This window comes from Rhincodon typus, chromosome 16 (genome assembly GCF_021869965.1).
Source record: "Rhincodon typus isolate 14 chromosome 16, sRhiTyp1.1, whole genome shotgun sequence".
Classification (NCBI taxonomy): Eukaryota; Metazoa; Chordata; class Chondrichthyes; order Orectolobiformes; family Rhincodontidae; genus Rhincodon; species Rhincodon typus.
Window position 1 is genome coordinate 11,129,586 of NC_063347.1, and position 17,047 is coordinate 11,146,632.

General features: G+C 40.4%; 1 protein-coding gene across 1 annotated transcript in view; it reads right to left on the reverse strand.

Moving 5' to 3' along the window:
* Positions 1–17,047, reverse strand: part of camkva (CaM kinase-like vesicle-associated a) — a 124,242-nt gene that overhangs the window by 26,906 nt on the left and 80,289 nt on the right. The window contains exons 4-5 of the mRNA XM_048606688.1: positions 3,192–3,330; positions 935–1,055 (exon numbers count right to left, since the gene is read on the reverse strand). Coding sequence (XP_048462645.1) covers positions 935–1,055; positions 3,192–3,330 — 260 coding nt within the window. The remainder of the gene's footprint in view (positions 1–934; positions 1,056–3,191; positions 3,331–17,047) is intronic.

Genomic DNA, 17,047 nt, shown 5'->3' on the forward strand with positions numbered 1-17,047 from the left:
GTACAATTCTATGAGTCAAAGAGTAACTTAAGTTGATGGGAAAACCAGATGGAGCCTGTTAGCCACAAGAAGTGAATTCCAGATATAAACCTTCAATACATGAAGCCCTTTGCTAAGGATGTGAATTTGTATAACCTGCTGTAGCATTTTGATCCAAGTCATGAAGAAAAGATTTTAAGGTAATAACATAAAGACTCGGATTTACTTCTTTTTGAGTCATTTATGATTTGTAGGCATAATTGGCTAGACCAGTATAAATTGTCCACACAGTACTTAAGAAGCAACTACCTTTTAGTTGGTCTGGAGTCACATGTCACCCAGACTGTGTAAGGATGGCAGAGTTCTTTCCCTAAAGATGTTTTATTTTAATGACAACGGTGACGTGTTCACCACTGGACTAATATTTTAATCCCAGATTTTTACTGAATTCAAATTTCACTATCAGCTATGGTCGGATTTGAACTCATATTCCCAGAACATTAGCTTGAAATTCTTGATTACTTGTTCACTGACATTACCATTACAATCCCATCTCTCTCTAATCCAGCAATAAACTCTCAATATATTCATTTAAAAAAATACACAAAATCCACAGAGTCAGAATGCACCTCCATGTGGGTGATCTGTAGGGGATTTGCAGCCTCTTACACATGCATCTAAGGTCGGTGGAAAAATATATTGTGCTGGGTGTAAAACAATTTATTTTTGTCTATTTTCTGTGAGTATCAGAGACAAATGTAATCCATGTTTTCTTTTGTCAATACATGGCTCAGTTTGTGTTGGTCTCTGTAAATCTAGGTTGGCCAATTTGGACAGTGATCGCTTTCGAAAATGAATCTATGCTTCCGTTTTAGAAAATGCATTATGAAATTATTGGGTGTTTTATGCAAAATGTCATTGGAGATTTTTCATGCTTGCATCCATGTGGTCTTACCAAGATACTCTGGTGTTCCACAAGGCTCTTTAATCAGTCCATTCTCCAATTTAGCCAGATGAAAATCGCTTATGACAATCTTGGAGTTTTTTAGACGATTGAAGTAAACTAAGTTTTCCAGCTGACAGTGAAACAGTCAAAAGAGAAACACAGATTAAGAATTGACAGAGAGAAAGAACACAGTTATTATTAGCATTTGCAGATTGTCACACATATTAGCAGCTTCCCTTCAGCAAGAGCTGACAGCCCATGGCAAAATGCCGGATTGCCAAGTTAAAGTCAGAAGCACAGAAATACAAGAAATCGATTTGAGTCCAAACCCTAGAGGTAGCAATTACGATGGCCCTGAACTTGCTGGGAAAATGACACTGAGCTAAAGGCTCATTACTAATGCATTAACTAACTGGCAAAGTGAGGTGAAAAAATGATAGAGTGGGAGTTGTGAATTGCCAGAAACTGCTGGATGATCCATGCCACTCACCTCACTACTTGCTGTACTCCATCCCATGAATATCCTGGACAGAAACAAGCTCCTGGCATTCCCTGAGCCCAAAGCAACCCGCATCTGCTTTTAATTTGAGTATCATTACTTTGTTGCATTCGCGCTTTGGACTGGCCATGCTAAATTGCCCACGGTGTCCAGGGATGTGCAGGTTAGGTGGACTAGCCATGGGAAATGTAGGGTTACAGGTATAGAGTCTGGGTTGGATGCTTTTCAGAGGGTCAGTGTGGACTCAATGGGCTGAATGGCCTGCTTCCGCACTGTAGAAATTCTAAAAGAAATCAAGCTCACTGCAGAAAATTAGGGTTGGTACTTAATGTGGGAAGGACTCTTTTAGGGACAAGTTTCTTAAAATAACATTCAAAAACTCTTCAGCTCAGAAAAGCATCAACTGAAACCATGGTATCACACTCCTGCAGATAGAACATTTTTCTTTTAATGTTGTAGAGCAAAGTCTTTCAAAAAATAATCCTTTGTCTTTTTTGTCCCTCTCTGTTTTTACCAAATCATTTATCCTCTATTTATTTCTGTTTATACCTAATTTGACTCTAAATCCTCGTATTTCCCTCTCCATCATTCCTCTGATGATTTCTCTATTATTAAATCTCATTGATAGACTGCAGCAAATATGTTGCAAGTTCAGAGATCTAACAAATGGGACATGCTGTGCAATTCCCTGCTCCAACGTCTGGATCTCCACAATGCTTCTTGTGCAGCAAGGCAAAGGTTAAGGCACCAGTGACTATCTCTGTGTGAAACATATGGAGCTCCTGTTTATGCATCAGAAAGAGAATTAAAGAGCTAGTCACAGAGCTTGTTGTGCAGCCATATGGAGCGCCTGTTTGTTGAACAGGGGTGTATTTTGAACGCTTTTGTTTAAATCATGAGTGCTGGTGACGTCATTGGCAGATTGGCTGGGAAGAGATCTAAGCAGCTGATGGTTAAAAAAGAAACAAAGGAGAAAATGGCTGAAAAATCTACATTTTGCTAGTATTTTGTGTTTGAACATTGTCGCCGATGGCATCAAACCTCCAAGTAACTGCAGGATTGATAACTGTTCCATCGTCACCTATTATTAAAATAAAAACATTTTAAATAAAATCTACAAATAGAATTGATGGTAACAGTGGACTTAAAGGGATATACTGGTGTTGACTCCCTCCTTAAAGAGATGCTCATGTGGACATTTCTTTTGAAGGTACAAATTATTTTATTGATTTATTATTATCTTATGTACCAAGTTACAGTGAAAAGTTTTGTTCTGCATGCAGTAATGGCAGATCATACCATACAAAGTAGGGTGGCATGGTGGCTCAGTGGTAAGCACTGCTGTCTCACATAACAAGGGCCCAGGTTTGACTCCCCCCTCGGTTGACTGTCTGTGCGGAGTTTGCACATTCTCCCCATGTCTGCATGGGTTTCCCCCAGGTGCTGCAGTTTCCTCTCACAGTCCAAAGATGTTAGGTTAGGTGGATTGGTCATGCTAAATTGCCCATTGCGTCCAGGGACATGCAGGCTAGGTGGGTTAGCCACAGGAAATGCAGGGTTGCGGGGATAGGGTCAGTGTGGGTTCAGTGGGCTGAATGGCCTGCTTCCATACTCTAGGGAATTCTATGATTCTAAAGTGCATTAGAGTAACAGAACAGAGCGTTCTCTTTTGGCTAATATTTCCCTGTGTCTGGTGAACACAGCTAAATTTTTCTTGAAAGCAATTTTGTATTGTGTGAGGCAACTGTCAGTTTAAACATCTTTTACCTTAAGATTTCTGTGCACAATTTTGAGGGAATGCAGGTACGCCACAGCCTCCAATACTTGTCTGATCACATTGCTGGTATCTCTCTCAGAATAGTAACCTTGGTCCAGGATCCAATCGAACACCTCTCGACCTGTGGCACTAGAATAATTCCAGAGCATTACTAGTGGGTCCTTGCTGTCTAAAAATAAGCAGCTGCCCATTTAAGATGGAGATTTTTGGCACAGGCAGATGTGAGTCTTTGAAACACACTCCCTCAAAATGTAATGAAAGCAGTCATTGAATATTTTAAAAGCTGAGGTAGATAGATTTATAACAAGCGAAGGAGTAAAAGGTTATGGGGGGGGAGAGAACATAAGAAATGGGAGCAGGAGTGGGCAATGCAGTCCCTCTTCCATTCAATAAGATCATGGCTGATCTCATCGTTGCCTCAACCCCACTTTCCTGCCCACTCTCCATAACCCTTTAACCTATAACTAATTAAAATTCTGTCTATCTCCTTGAATTTATTCAGTGTCTGCACTCTAGAATGGCGTTTTCTAGAGATTCATGACCCTTTGAGAGAAATAATTCCTCCTCATTCCTGTTTTAAATCTGCCACCCGTTAGCCTCAAACTATGACCTCTCATTCTGGATTGCCCCACAAGGGGTGAAGGTGGCAATATGGGATAACCAGATCAGCCCCGATCTTATTGAATGGTGGAGCAGGCTTGAGGGGCTGAAGGGCCTACTCGTGTTTTTAATTGGCATATGAGTACATAACCAGGAATTTGAAAATGGCAGTATTTGTTTTACAAGACTGGGTCATATTTTTGGTCTGCCAATTTCTTCCAGTACTTGTCACTCTTTGGAATTGTGCAGACTCTCACTGAGACCCCATCTGGAGTATTGTAATCTGTTTTGGACATCACAGCTTGAGAAGAATATGTTGACTTTGTAGAGTCATAGAGTCATACAGCATGCAAACAGATTCTTCAGTCCAACCAGTCCATGATGACCATATTCCCAAACTAAACTAGTCCCACCAGCGTGCGCTTGTCCCATATCCCTCCAAACCTTTCCTATTCAGGAACGTATCCAAATGTCTTTTAATTGTTATAACTGTACCTGCATCTACCACTTTCTCTGTGTAAAATAGTTGCCTCTCATGTCCTTCTTAAACTTTTCTCCTCTCACCTTTAAAATATGTCCCCTGGTTTTGAACTCCCCCACCCTAGGGAGAAGACCCTTGTCTATACACCTCTTGATTTTATAAACCTCAATAAGTTCATCCCTCAACCTCCTATGCTTCAAGGGAAAACATCCCAGCCTTTCCATTCTCAGCAACATCCTGATAAATCTTTTTTGAGCCCTCTCCAGGTTAATAATATCCTTCCTATAACAGAGCATCCAGAAGAGGCCTCACCAACATCCTGTACAACCTCAACGTGATGTCTTAACTCTTAAACTCAAAGGTCTGAGCAATGATACAGGATACAGTGCAGACCATGAGAATGATTTTGAGGTTTAGAGGGTTAAATTATGAGGACAACCTGTCAAGATGAGGGCAGAATTTAGATAACATAGTGGTTTTGTAACTGGGCTAGTAATGCAAAGGCAAGGAATAATGATGTGGAGAAATTAAATCCCATCATAGCAGCTAGGGAATTTAAATTCAATTAATTCCTTAAACAAACTTGGAATAAAATGCAAAGATGAGCAATGAAGATCATGAAACTAATGTTCTACAGTAAAAACCCAATTGGTTCATTAACGCCCTTCAGGGAAGGCAATCTGCCATCCTTATTCAGACTTTTATTTGTAATCGTTCATGAAATGCAACTGTCACTGGCTAGACTAACATTTATTGCCCATCCCTCATTGCCCTGGAGAAGATAGTGGTGAGCTGCTTTCTTTAATCTCTGCAGTTCTTAACCACTGTGCTGTTAGAAAGAGAGTTCCAGGATTTGGACCTAGCTTTTGTGAAGGAAAAGCGACACTTTTCCAAATCAGGTCTGTGTAATTTGGAGGGGACCTTGTAGTTGGTGACATTCCCATGCATTTGTTGTTCCAGGCCTTGTAAGTAATAGGGATGCAGGTTTGGAGGATGCATTTGGAGGAGCCCTTGTCAGTTCCTCCAGTGCATCTTGGACATGGTACACGCTGCTGCCACTGTGCTTCAGGGATGAAGGAAGTGAATGTTTGTGGATGTGCTGCCAGTCAAACCGTTTACTTTACTATGGATGATGTCAAGCTTCTTGACTGTTGTAGGAGCCTCACTCATCCAGACAATAGGTTGTATTCCATCATAGTCCTTACTTGACCCTTGTGGATGTGGGCAAGGTTTGGGGAGTCAGGAGACATGTTACTCACAGCAGGATTCTTGGCCACTGACCTGCTTTTGTAGCCACAATATTTAAAAGGGTGTTCCTGTACAGTTTCCGATAACCTTCAGGATGCTGATTGTCGGGGATTCAGTGATGGTTATGTATTTAATGTCAACGGGCAACGGTCAGATTAACTTTGTTAATTTTGTGAATTTAGCCATTGCTCCCCACTTGTGTGGCACAACTTGCCACTTGTCACTTCAAGCCTGGATGTTGTCCAGGTCTTGGCTGTATTTGGACATGGACTGCTTCAGTATCTGGGCTGCTAACCATTGTGCAATCATCAGCGAACATCCTTCCTTCTGGCTTGGAGATAGAGGAAAGATAACTGACGAAGCAACTGAAAATATTAGGGTTGAGGACATAACCTTTGGAGCTCCTGCAGTCGTGTCCAAAGGCTGAGATAACTGACCTCTAAAAAAACCACAACCACCTTTCTTTGTGCTACATCTGACTTCAACCAGCGTACAGCCTTTCCCCGATTCTCATTCGGTTCAGTTTTCCGAGAGCTCGTTGGTGCCAAACATATTCAAATGCTGCTTTGTTGTCAAGGGCAGACACTTACACTTCATTTCTGGAGTTCAGCTGTTTTATGTTTCAACCAAGGCTGTAGTGAGGCCTGGAGTTGAATGACCCTGACAGAACCCAAACAGAGCATTGGTCAGCAGGTTATTGCTAAGTTAGTGCTGGTTGATAGTACTGTTAATGATTCCCTCTACTCTTTTGCTGATGATGGAGAATAGACTAAAGGATGGTAATTGGCAGGTTGGATTTATCCTGCTTTTTGTGTACAGGACAATTTTCCATATTGCAGGGTAGATGCCTGTGCTTTAGCTAAAACTGGAACAACTTGGATAGGGGTGGAATCATAGAAACAGACAGTACAGAAGAGGCCCTTTGGCCCAATGAGTTTATACCAGCAAAAATATACAACTATTTACACTAGTCCCACTGCCTTGAAAGTTGTGATACTTCAAATGCTCATCCAAATACTTTTTAAAGGTTATGAGGGTTTCCACCTCAACTACCCTCCCAGGCAGTGTGTTTCAGAACCCCACTACCCTGTGGGTGAAAAGGTTTTTCTTCAAATACCCTCTTAACCTCTTGCCTTTTGCTTTAAAATTACGCCCCCTCACTATTGACCCTTCAAGTAAAAGGGAACAGCTGCTTTCTATTCACCCTGTCCAAGGCTCTCATAATCTTATACACCTCTATCAGGTTCCCTCCTCAAGCTCCTCTGCTCCAAAGAAAATAACATGAGCTTATCCAGCCTCTCTTCGTAGCTAAGTTGCTCCATCCCAGGCATCATCCTGATAAATCTCCTTTGCACCTTCTCCAGTACAATCACATTCTTCCTATAGTGTGGTGACTACAACTGCACACAGTACTGCAGCCCTTTTCTGCTCTTATAATCTCAACTCTGATAAAGGCAAGCATCCTGTATGCCTTCTTAACTACCCTATTAACCTGTCCTGCCACCTTCAGAGCACCCCCCCGATTCCTCTGTTCCTCTGAGCTTCTTAGATTCCTGCCATTCATTGAGTACTCCTTTGTTTTGTTCCTTCTTCCAATATGCATCACATTTATTAGGGTTAAATTCCATCTGCCACTGATCTGTCCATCTGACCAATCTGTTTATATCCTTCTGTAATCTAATATCTTCCTCCTCACTGTCAACCACCTGGCCAATCTTTGCATCACCTGCAAGCTTACTTATCATCCTCTTCACATTCTCATCCACATCATTTATGAATATCACGAGCAATAACGGGTCCAGCACTGATCCCTGCGGTACACATGTACAGACTGGGCTCCAGTCACACAAATAGCCTTTACCATCACCCTCTGTCTCCTGTCACTAAGCCAATTTTGGAGCCAACTTGCCATGTGGCAGTTCTAGTGCACATGTCTTTAGTATTGTTGCTGGAATGCTGTCAGGATCCAGTGACCCTTTTGACTTGAAACATTACCTCTGCTTTTCTCTCCACAAATGCTGCCAGACGTGTTGAATTCCTCTAGAACTTTCTGTTTTAGTTTCAGATTTCCAGCAACAGCAGTTCTTTGTTCTTTTTAATCTAAATTGATCCTTATTACAGCAGGGCATGCTTTCAGGCAATGCACATGGGGTTGACACCCTCTCACCTGAGGGATTGTCACTGATTCAAGGCATTAAAAATGTTGGTTTAAGTGTGTACCAATTAGTCCTAGAGGCGCATAGTCAAAAATTCCACAATGTCATTAAACGGCTTGCATCAGTTCAGCACAACGAGAAAATCCCACATCGAGAAGGGGACAAACGGGTAACAGTCTGCCCCATTGCTACTGGCCTTGGGTGACATGACGACTCAGTGGTTAGCACTGCTGCCTCACAGCACCAGGGACCCAGGTTTGATTCCAGCTTTGGGCAACTCTCTATGTGGAGTTTGCATGTTCTCCCTGTGTCAGTGTAGGTTTCCTCCAGGTGCTCCAGCTTCCTCCCACAGTCCAAAGATGTTAAGATTAGGTGGATTGGCTGTGCTAAATTACCTGTAGTGTGCAGGCTAGCTGGATTAGCTATGGTTAATATGGGGTTATAGGGATAGGGTGAAGGGCTCAGTCTGGGTGGGATGCTCTTTGGAAGGTGAGTGTGGACTTGTTGGGCCAAATGTCCTGCTTCTACACTGTAGGGATTCTAGAGGATGAGGACAGCAGCGGGGATGAAATAGAAGGAGAAGTGAGCAAGACATACAATGAACTTTCCATTAACCAGCTACATGATATAGAAATACTAGCAAACCTAGACTTGTTATTTTGCCTACCTAGGTGCAGAAGAGTGAGGAGACTTAACAAGGCTGAACAAGCTATTTCAATGCTGGTCTGTGTGTGCTTGTGGTATACTAGTGAGTTGAGGTACTCCTGTGTGCCAGTAGACTCATGTATGCTTGTGTATTCGTTTGGATTCGAGCACAAGTAAGCTGTGAAGGTCACAGTCAAAGAACTATTTACTAGTTGCCTCTGTATTGCAGGTAAATTTCTCTCTTGCTCTGAATGCTAGAAGCCAGCTAGCTAGAAGTCACCATATATGGAAATAGGACAAAAGGATTTCAACCACCTTCAAAGCCAGCCTGCAAAGTCACAAAATACCCTGTTCAATTATGAATATGCTACGATCTACTCTTCACAAACAACCAATACTCAAACACATATATTTTAAAAAAATTTTTATATTACTTTGGACTCACTTCTGTTTTCTAATGCGTGTCTATATGCGTTGCATTTTTATTTCTTCTCACGTTTTGCAACTAGTAAATCCACTCATTTGTTAACGGAAGAAAACCAAATTAATTAGCTCCTTTAAAGCGTAAATTAACTTGGTCTGGGAGAAAGGGAGGGGAGCTATTGAAAATTAACCTTGGTGCGACCAACTGAAGGGCCAGGTGAATAAAGAAGGGGAGTTGGTTTATCCATCCTCAGCCAGGATCTTCACCATTTGGGGTATCTGGCCTGGAAGGGAGCTAACTCGTGGACCTCGCTTGGAGGCTGGTCGTAATCGCGCTCCACAGCCTTTGCAGTATCTGCTACTTCAGCTGTTTTTGACATCATGTGGTGTGAATCAAATCAGCTGAAGCATGGGCCTCTGTGATGCTGTGGACTTCTGGAGGAGATTGAAATGTATCCAATCAGCACTTCTGACTGAAGATTACTAGAAATTAAATGGGAAACCAATTGCAGTAAGAGGGAAGTCTAAGAAAGTAGGTGCTAAAAGGCAAAGAGAGTGAAGCTGAAATGTTTAGCTCATCTTTTTTCAGTAGAAATGCAACAGATAGATTAATAGAAATGTTTTAATTCCAAAATAAATATTTTTTAATTCATTGAGAAACTGAATTAGAAACATTTGTGGGAACATTTCCTTAGAATGTACTAAGAGTGAAGCCACGTACAATTCTGGTCACCTTTCTATAGGAAGAATGTTGTTAAACTTGAGAGGGTGCAGAAAAGATTAATTTGGATTTTGCTGGGATTGGAGGGTTTGAGCTATCGGGAATGGCTGAATAAACTGGGATTTTTTTTTGCCTGAGTGGTGACCTTATGGAGGTTTATAAAATCTTCAGGGACATGGATAGGGTGAATAGCTAAGGTCTTTTTCCCAGGGTAGGGGAGTCCAAAACTATCGGGCTTAGGTTTAAAGTGAGAAGGGAAAGATTTAAAAAGGGCCTGAGGGGCAACTTTTTCTCCCAGAGAGTGCATGTATGGAATGAGCTGCCAGAGGAAGTGGTGGAGGCTGGTATGGTTACAACATTTAAAAGGCATCTGGATGGGTATATGAATAGGAAAGGCTTAGAGGTGCATGGGCCAAATGCTGGCAAACAGGACTAGATTAGATTGGTATGTCTGGTTGGCGTGGATGAGTTGGGCTGAAGGGTCTGTTTCTATGCTGTATAACCCTATGACTGTTTAATCTTTTTTATGTTCATTCATGGGATGAGGGCATTGCTGACTAGACGGCATTTGTTGCCCATCCCTAATTGCCCAGAAGCCAGTTCAGAGTCAACCACATTGCTGTGGGTCTGGAGTCACATGTAGGCCAGACCAGGTAAGGATGGCAGTTTCCTTCCCTAAAGCACATTAATGAACCAGATGGGTTTTCCTTGACAATCGGCAATTGGCAATTGGCAATGCATTCACGGTCATCATTAGATTCTTAATGCTAGATATTTTATTGAATTCAATTCCATGATCTGCCATGGTGGGATCCAAACCCGGGTTCTGGGAACGTTATATCGGTCTCTGGATTAATAGTCCAGCGATAATGCCACTAGGCCATCGCCTCCCCCTTATAAGCAATGGATGGCACAGGACAGTTACAAAAATTACATTTCAGAGACTGATAAGGAAAAGCAGACTGCCGGAGATTCCGAGTATTTTATCTTATTTCTTTATGCTTCAAATCAAGGAGGTAACTCAACAAAGGCGTTGAGAGACTGTGCAACAAGTCAGCCACTGATGATGGCTGATGGATGCTGTTTGTCTTGCAGAGTGGTGAATGAAGGAGAACACATTAATTGGAGGTATACAGGGAGGTTACAAACCGGTCTCAATATACAGAGTGGGACTAAAGAGTGACTTGAATGGAGAATGGAGATGACTCTACATCTTGACTCGAAACGTTAGCTTGCTCTCTCTCCACGGATGCTGCCTGACCCGCTGTAATTTCCAGCATTTTTGGTTTTCAGTACAGGATCTGCAGTAATTTGGTCCTACAATTAGAGATTGAATCTGAAATGGAAATTTCAAAAGTTAAACCTCCAATAATTGGCTTGGAAAACACAGGGATGTTAAAAGGTTGGATTGTATCATTTCTTATTTTCCAGAAAATTATTGAAGTGATTTACAAAGGCTTTTACAGAGCTGTAAATCAAATTTTGGGATGAGACTGGGGAAAATTGTTCATGATCCTAATGTGGATAATACATTACCTGTAAAGAAATACTTGTATGGACTCAATTCAGAGGGATTAGCTCTGGTGTTGGAAGAGTTTAAGTTCATGATAGCCAATTACATTATTGAGCCAAGTCAAAATAGCGGGATCTCGCCTATCATGATGGTGCCAAAACCAAATGGGGCACTGGGATTTTGTATTGATTAGAGTACAAGTGGACTTATGTCCTATATCAAGACTTGAGGATTGTAAAGAATAAATTGAGCATGCATGGTTGGTCACAAAATTTGACTTGCTAAGCTGTTTTGCCATGTTCCTTTAACAGACTGAGTCAAAAGAAATATTTACTTCTGTGACACCAGATGAATCGAATCAGTACAAAGTCAGGTGAAATGAAATGAAAAAATGTACTAGCAACATTTCAATCGTTGACCAATGTTATAATGGAAGGATTTGATTATTTTACTGCTTACATCAATGACTTGGCTGTTTTTAGCCAAATGTTGGAAGAGCATCTACCTCATGTGACTCAACTGTTTGATCAACTACAAAAACCCAATTTCAATATCAAATTGGAAAAGAGTGAATTCACCAAGGCCAAGCTAACTTAGTTGGGCCATATCACGGGACAAGACGAAGTGGTACCGAGAGAAGAAAAGTGCGGGTTATTTTCTCATGCTTAAGATCAAACATGAAATTTTACATTATGTTGTCATGAATGGATTCTATTGCAAGTTCTGAACTTTAGTACTGTAAGTACAGTTCAGTTGTTGCACTTTTAACAAACTTGTTGAAACAAAGTAATAGACTTGAATGGACACAAAAGTGTCAAGTTGCCTTTGAGAATTTGAAAGCTACACTGACCACAGCATTAGTGTTAACTGCGCTGAATTATGCAAAATCATTACAACTGGCTGTTGATGCCAGCAATTTCAGTTGGGAGCTGTTTTACTGTAAGATGGCAAGATGGGAATTGAATGTCCTATCAGATAATTTTCAAAGAAACTGAACATATGGAAAAACAGATGTTGGGTCTTGTGTTGGCTATTCGTCATTTTGAAGTTTCCCTTAATAACAAGATAGAAGAAACTGTTACTTATATAGGACACAATCCTTTGAATTTGTCAGTAAGATTTCAGGACAAAAGCATAGGATTATTCCAATGGAGTTTAATATTCCAACCCTATATCTTGAACATTTTTCATATGCCTTGAAAATAGAATATCATTATAGATACTTTGCCAAGAGTGGATAAAGCAGAGACTGTGCAAAGTATAAAAATGATTGCTGTACCTCCTATTGTATAATTAAAATTAATATATTATTAGTGTCAGTATGAAATTAATATTAGTGGTAAGATAACTTTGATGTGTAATACAAATCCCTCTTTCAGGTATTCTTCTTTGCAGTGAAATGTGATGAGTGAACTGTAAGATTTATGCATATATATTTTAATATGATTTATTGCAAGTTTAGGTTCTTGAAGTTCCAAGTTGAACATATGGTTTTGTCTATGTGTTTGGAGTTAACAATTAGCTTTTAAGAAGTTACCCATTATTCCAAGCGAGGTGAAGTTACCCAGAGTTCCTAGAGAACTAAACAGAGGGCTTAGGGGAGAACTTTACAGACTCAGGCTTTTTTTTTTAGTTCATGCTAGGAAGTTATAGGAAAGACGTTACTAAACTTGAAAGCGTTCAGAAAAGATTTACAAGGATGTTGCTGGTGTTGGAGGGTTTGAGCTATAGGGAGAGGCTGAATAGGCGAGGGTTATTTTCCCTGGAGCATAGGAGGCTGAGTGGTGAGGGTTTATAAATCATGAGGGGCATGGATAAGGTGAATAACCAAGGTCCTTTTCTCAGGATAGGGGAGTCCAAACTAGAGGGATAGGTTTAAGGTGAGAGGGGAAAGATTTAAGAGGGGCCTAAGGGGCAATTTTTTCACACAGAGGGTGGTGAGTGTATGGAATGAGCTGCCAGAGGAAGTGGAGGAGACTGGTATAATTGCAACATTTAAAAGGCACATAGATGGGTACATGAATAGGGATATGGGCTAAATTCTGGCAATTTGGGCTAGATTTATTTAGGATATCTGGTCAGCATGGATGAGTTGCACCAAAGGGTCCGTTTCTGTGTTGTACAGCTCTATGACTCAAAATTGTTCAAGAGAGATCCTTCAAAGAGAAGCCAAGAAGTTTTTCAATGGAATAATACATGATAAGCAATGATCTTAAGGAGTTTAACGCAATGAAATTATCTTAGAACAAGAAATTATTATTATTTCCAGACTGGAGTGTTGGGATACAATTATTGGAAAATGAGCGAAGTTTTTGAAGTTTTTTTTTAAATGGAAAAGAAGAAAAGGAATTGAAGTGCCAGGGTTTGTTGGTATTGGAAGGAAGCTAAGTCAGAAGCACAACAATAATTAAGAAATAGTCATCTATAGTTCCAGAAGATAAATTGAAATTTAATTATTTCAAGCCATCAAAATATTTTAAAAAGTCTCTCATGCTTGGAAATAAGGTGGACTGGGTCTTGCTAGAAGTACAGAACTAGACTTTCTTAGAATTGCAACAATATTTTTTACCATTCCAGGGTGTATTAATTCCAATACAGAGCTGTTATTTCTGTTCAAGCTATACAACATGCTTGTGTTATTTCTACTTTGTGTTTTAAAATTTTTGAATCTGTGCCATAAAGGAATAGGGTGTTTTGTTTTTCTTGTTTATCTTCATTTTAGTTTTTAATGAATTTTTATTCGGCTTTATTGTTGAAGTAAAGACTGAAATATTGCATGCTTATGTTTTTGTAAAAGATTACTTTGGTAAAAGAAATGATCCATCCAGATAGGTTCCTATTGGGTACCTGATTTGTCTAGTACTAATATCAACTGCACATCACCCTGTAACAACTGGGGTCCACTAGATCATAACAAATGCATCTTCCTTGACTATCAGTTCTGCAGTGTAACTTGAATCTGGAGCTTCTGGTTCAGAGTTTGGGACACTACCACTGTGCCACAATACCATGTGGTGTAGATTTACATTCTCTAGAGTTTAGAAGAATGAAAGGTGAATTTATTGAAATAAATAAAACATTCTTAATGGGTTTGGCAAAGTTAACAAGGAGTCTAAAATTAGATATTACCATCTCCGAGTATAGGATTGAACATTGAGAATGGGATGGGGAGAAGTTCTTTTCATGCAGTGGGTTGTAGACATTTGCAATTCTTCACTTTGAAGATATTCAACATCTGAGCATCCGCAGCTCTCCAGTCAGAGACTTCCAGATTTCTGAATACTGAGGAAATCAATGGGGACAGGAATAGGGTGGGACACTGTAGCTGAGATAGGGGATTAGCCATGATTTTATTGAATGGAAATGCAGCTTTGAGGGGCTGAATAGCCTACTCCTGCTCTTATTTTTTATTCCTGTGCTCAGATCATAACTCTGCAGTCTAATCTTGAATGGTAGTAGTCAGCTACCCAGCTGAACCTACTCAGCTTCTACACCCAGAATTAAGAATGAAGCATTTGTGGCCATTTTCAGCCAGAAGTTATTGAGTTCATGTTCCATCTCATCCTGCTCCTGAGGTGACCACCCTCATAGATGCCAGTGTTTAACCAATTCAGTTCATGCCAAGTGATATCAAGTAGTGGCATAGTGCATTTGATGCAGCAAAGGCTAATAGGCCTCAACGACATCGCAGCAATAACAGTGACAAATCATGTTCCAGAACTAGCCGTGCCTCTAGCTGAGCTGTTCCAGTGCAGCTGCTATACTAGCATCTATCCAATAAAGTGGAAAAGTTGCCCAATTACTTTATGTCTTGTCTATGAAAAGCAGGACAAACCCAAGGCAGCTCATACATAGCCCCAACAACCTATTTTTAAATAAAATATATTATTGGGGCATGTGTGTCTCTGGGAAGACCACTATTTATTGACAATCCCTAGTTGCCCTTGGGACTCTTGTCAGCAAAAGTGATGGAAGGTGATTTTTAAAAATTCATTCACAGGATTTGGGTATTGCTGGCTAGACCAGCATTTATTGCTCATCCCTAATTGCCCAGGGGGCTATCAGAAGTTAAGCACATTGCTGTGGGTCTGGACCATGCGAGAACGACAGTTTCCTTCCCGAAAGGCCAATGGTGAACCAGATGGGTTTTTCTGACAATCAGCAATAGATTCATGGTTATCATTAGATTCTTAATTTCAGATTTATATTGAACTCAATCTGTCATTAGTCGAATTCAAACCAGAACATGAGCTGGGTCTCTGGATTAACAGTCTAGCGATAATACAACTAGGCCTCCCTCTGTAGCACTGAATTGAAACAGTGTTAAAGAGCAACACTTATTTGGCAATATGCTGTTCATTGACTCTCCATTTTGATTCTGCCAGGATCACTAAATTCAGGCATCAATTCAACTGAGAATAAAACTTGGAAAAGAGAACTGAATTCCAGGGTGAGGCGAGAGTCATCAAAACAGTATTTGACCAAATTTGTCATCAGAGAGCCCTGGAAAATTGAAGGTACTGGAAACCTAGGGGAAAACTCTCCGCTGACTAGAGTCATACCTGGTACAAGGAAAGATGGTTGAGATTGATGAACGTGCATGAGTCCACTGCTACCTTTCCAAGTCACACACACACACACACACACACACGCACACACACCAGCCTGAATGGAAGTATGTAAATTTTCCATGACCACCACTAAGTCCAAATCCTGGGGCTCCCTTCCTAAACAGCACCATGAGATTATCTTCACTATATGAACTACGGTGGCTTACTGTCTCTTTCTTAAGGGCAATTAGGAATGGACAATAAATATTGGCACTACCCACATCCCATTTAAAAAAAAAAATGCTGTTTCATTTGGTAACAGAATGAATAACTTAATTGTAAACTTAGAGCTGGACCACTTGGAAATGAAATCAGGAAGCACTGGCTCACACAGATGGGAAGTTGAAAATTTGGCACTCTCTTTGCCAAATGGCAGTGCATGCTGGGATAATTGGAGTTACACAACTGAATACAGTGCAAAATTCATGCCAATGTAGCCTTTGGTTTGTTTATTTATAGGGAAAGAATCTAATAGAGAATTCTACCCATATATTCCCACTGGCAACCCACAAAGTTCCTCTTTACCCAAACATGACCATTTCCCCTTGAGGTTTAGAAAGCCTTTTTCAACTTCTTTTCCCATTGGGCAAACAGACTAATCTCCCATTTACTTTTTTCACTCAGACACTCACTGATTGCAAATTCAGAATCACTCCACTTAACCTGCATCTGTAAAATAATTACGACACATCTTTGCAGTAATATACTGTCATATCCAATAATATATTCTTCTAAAGTTGCTGGTTTAAGGTAAACACATTATTACAAATAATCTTTCTATATTCAGAAACATTTAAAAGGCTATTTACAAGCAGAGCATACGCTCCACACGCCTGTGGATTGATACCAAATGTTTCAAGCATTTCATAGCCAGTCTGCTTGGCACAGATTGTGCCTAAACTGTGTGCATAAATTACAAAGGAGAAGTTGACTCGAACATCGAATAGGATCATGAGAATATTCTCTGAACAATACGGTTATAATCACACTAAGTGGACATTTTGACCTTTCCTCTTCTAGTTTATTACCGTTCTAGTCATCAAATGTAATTGATTTAAAAGGTCACAATGTGCCACATAAATTCAGTGTGTACCTAGTTACAGATGGTTGGATAAGCATACTGCTGGGACCGGTGACTGCCTATAAAGAAATCATTTAGTTCAGTCAGCAGTTATGGAGTGTATCTATAACATCCTACGGGCAGTAAGCAATAGCACACTCTAAGCTATTGTGAAAGTGTGAATGGACTTAACGCAGCAGTGATGATTGATGGATCATTTACTCAAAGTAACAGAACCTCTTGCAAGCTGTACACTGTTCAAAGCATCAGAAATATGCCTTCCTTCCAGTGGATTAGATGTACCTCCTAGCTTCTTTCTGTATACTAGTGCCATTCTTGGTTCAAACTTGGGTCTTTGTTAAGAAATACATCTCAGCTAGTGTCAGAGA